Here is a 3,231-nt window from a genome sequence, read left to right on the forward strand (position 1 = left end):
AAAGGCAAATAATATCCTGACCGACGGGCTGTCTGGGAAGCAAGAATTGCAAAACCAATCCCCACCCCATCACGGAGAGAATGTGTGCATGGAGGAGAGGGAGCGTGAGGAGGGGGGAGAGAGGGAACGAGACAGACAGAGGGGAGGGAAGAAGGGAGGAGGGAGTCCAAGCTCTGAGAAACATCACTCCATCTCTCTCACTCCACAGGAGCCGAGCGAGAAGCAGGACCATGTTCGACAACACGCAGTACCCCTATAACTGCTTTAATTACGATGGGGATGATTACCCGACCTGTAGTTCTGACGAAGAGAAAAAATTCACCAGACCGGCTTACAGGTAAGATGAAGTTTTTCTAAGTTCTCCCATCCCTGGGGAGGATTCTGAGCTCTGGGATGGTGGGATATCTCTTGGGGAGCCTGGGACCTCTCCCCAGGTGTGGGCAGTGGGGCTGGCCCCGGCACAGGCACCGTGGGGGCAAAATTCCCCCCACCCTGTGTTTGAAGTGCTCGTGATTTGTTTCCTTCTGCGTGGGGTTACAGCAACTCTGGCATGTTGTTGAGTCACCAGACCTCAGGTGGTCCCCTCTGACCTCCAGGAGCCTTGGGAGAAGGAGAATTAAATGTGCAACACGCTGGTGGGTGGGGTGCACAGAATCCCCAGTGTGGGGGGAAGATGGGTGGTGTAGGTGTTGGCAGAGGCAGCAAAGGTCCTTTCCACGAGCCAGGAAGGTCTTCACTGACAGTGTCTCTGAGCCTGCTCTGTCTCCCTGCAGCCTTTTAGCTCAGGGAAACTTTTCTGACAGGGTTTGAGAGGTGGGTGATTTTTCTGTAATCCTGCTGTATTTAAGCTCTCTCTGCTGAGTGCCAGGGCAAAGAGCCAGGTCAAGACTCAATTGCCTGGGAGAAAATCCTATTTATCACCCTGGGGGCTTGGGGCAGAGAGGCAGGACCATGTTCAGGGCTTATCCCTGGGACGTCTCAGGTTTAGGGTGCAGATCCACCAGGAGAATTTCAGCAAGCAGCACACAGACACACATGTACCAGTGTGGTCCTAAAAACTGCCTGTGTGAGTGAGGTGATGGTGTAACAGCAAGTTTTCCTTTTTTCAGCTACATTGCCTTAATTGCAATGGCCATCCAGCAAAGTCCTTCAAATAAAGTCACCCTCTCTGGCATTTATGACTTTATAATGAAGAAATTTCCTTACTACAGATCAAATCAAAGAGCCTGGCAGAACTCCATCCGACATAACTTATCGCTTAACAGTTGTTTTGTAAAGGTAAGATCAGTAACTCTGTATTTACATACACACTGTGCATGGCTAAAAAAAAAATCTATGCAGGAATAATCTCATCACTAGGAAAGAAGGGAAACAAACAGCTGAGCTGAGAATCACTTAAAATCCCTCTGAGTCGTCAACTGCAGAGATAAAGAGTATGTCCTTGTCTGATGCATACTAAAAGATAACAGATTGAAAAGGATGCAGTTTACATCCTATTTGTATAACGAAAGAGAATAGGCTTGAAAGTCTTGTCATACATGTTTACACCATTCTTGAATGTAAATGAATGCAGATGCAGCAGCATCTGCAACACATACAAATACTGAACTGCCTTTAAATAAATACAGGTTCCCAGAACTGAGGGGAATGAGAAGGGGAAAGGAAACTATTGGAGCTTTGCAACGGGATGTGAGTCCATGCTGGATCTCTTTGAAAATGGGAATTACAGGCGAAGACGAAGGAGGAGGAATGTGAAAAGGGAACACAAGGAGCACAGACCAAGCAGAGGAAAAAGTCCTTTGTCGCCTGATAAGTCTTCTACGGACTCCGCTCTAAATATTTCCTCTTCTGAAAGTAAACATGAAAGAGTTGAATCGGGACCAAGATTATTGGAGCCTCGTGGGTTTGCTCCAAACAGCATGAGCAGCAGGCAGAGCCGAAGCAATTCCTCCTTAGCAAAATCGGATTCTGAAATTAAATTCAGCATCGATTACATTCTTTCAGCCCCCGACCCTTTGCCTGTCCTGAGATCTCAGTACAATATGCAAGAAAATAAGTATCATCTCCTGGAGGCCCAGCAAATTAATCTCCAGTTCTGGACAATGTGATGTTATTTGTGGTAACACAGTCTGAATTGTGGTGTATTCAGCAGCCTCATGTCACTGAAAATCAGCTGCCTGCCTCGTTTTCTTCCTTAGCAGTACTCAGCAAGGGTTACCAATCCACCAGCAGATACACTATCTGTACCCAAAGAGCTTTGCTAAGGTTAAAGCATAAATCACAGCTACCAATATTGGTTTTCATTATGCTGAAATTCATGAAATTCTAGCTCTGTTTTCTGAACTGTCATGGACATCATTTAACACCACAAAGAATTTCCTTTCTCAAGCAGAAGCCCACAGAAGAGGCTTGCTTATCACCCCGTTGCTTTATTAAAGATAAAACAAATTTGATTCCACTTTCACTGGTGGAAATTAGGATTAAGTCCCCTGAAGTATATAAGTCAGAACTTAAGCTGATCTAAACCAGTGTAATTCTGTCGACTTACACTGGCTGAGAATGTGAGGGGGGGGGGCTTTGTTCTCTTAAAAGGAATCACAGAAAGTCACTGTGTCATCCCTTATTTTTATTTCAACATCGTGTTTCAAACTGTTGTGCAGCTTTAATGAATCATTAATTAGAAAATTTAGTTGTGTTTAAACACTTAAACTGACAATATTATTAAGTGTTTAAAGTACATTTCTATTGATATTCAGAGCCGAGTTGTTCAAACTGTTAAAGTTGTACTCAAAATCATTCCAAGAGAGCTAATTGCAAGGCTATTGCACTCTTGGTAAACTTTGAGGGGTGATGTGGCAGAGCCATAGGGCCTTTAATGATTTGATTTTAAATAAAAAAAACCTCTTCCCTTGTACTACCAGAAAGCTTTCTGAGATGCTGCAGGAAAGTCCTTGGATATATTTTGTTAAGCAAGTGTGAAGGGAGATGTGGCTTTGCAAGAAGCTGCACCCAGTGTTGACCCAAGCCAGGATTCCACCTGCCTGCTTTGTGACAAGTTGTCTATTCCTATTGAACAGATTTTTATTGATCCTTCTTGCAAGCAATTACCAAAGTGGTACTTGATACGATTTCAGCAAAGCTGGTGAGATGTATAATTCACAGACAGCAATGTTAGCTCATGAGCTCCATTTCTGGAGAAAGCTGTTTCATTACCATTTACATGCAGTGGGG

General features: G+C 44.4%; 1 protein-coding gene across 1 annotated transcript; it reads left to right on the top strand.

Moving 5' to 3' along the window:
* Positions 1–230: 230 nt before the first annotated feature.
* Positions 231–2,108, top strand: LOC104393813 (forkhead box protein L1). The gene is made up of 3 exons (XM_010003334.1): positions 231–337; positions 1,110–1,278; positions 1,629–2,108. Exons 1-3 carry the CDS (start codon positions 231–233, stop codon positions 2,106–2,108), a joined length of 756 nt encoding a protein of 251 aa, XP_010001636.1.
* The last annotated feature ends 1,123 nt before the right edge of the window (positions 2,109–3,231 follow it).

The sequence above is a fragment of the Chaetura pelagica genome, unplaced genomic scaffold (genome assembly GCF_000747805.2).
Source record: "Chaetura pelagica isolate M959 unplaced genomic scaffold, ChaPel_1.0 scaffold138, whole genome shotgun sequence".
NCBI classification, from domain to species: domain Eukaryota; kingdom Metazoa; phylum Chordata; class Aves; order Apodiformes; family Apodidae; genus Chaetura; species Chaetura pelagica.

Excerpts from the sequence above, each read along its gene's own strand:
- LOC104393813 (XM_010003334.1), top strand. The coding sequence starts at position 231 with ATGTTCGACAACACGCAGTACCCCTATAACTGCTTTAATTACGATGGG. Across the intron at positions 338-1,109 it reads TTCACCAGACCGGCTTACAG|CTACATTGCCTTAATTGCAA; the intron begins GTAAGATGAAGT and ends TCCTTTTTTCAG. Across the intron at positions 1,279-1,628 it reads TTAACAGTTGTTTTGTAAAG|GTTCCCAGAACTGAGGGGAA; the intron begins GTAAGATCAGTA and ends AAATAAATACAG.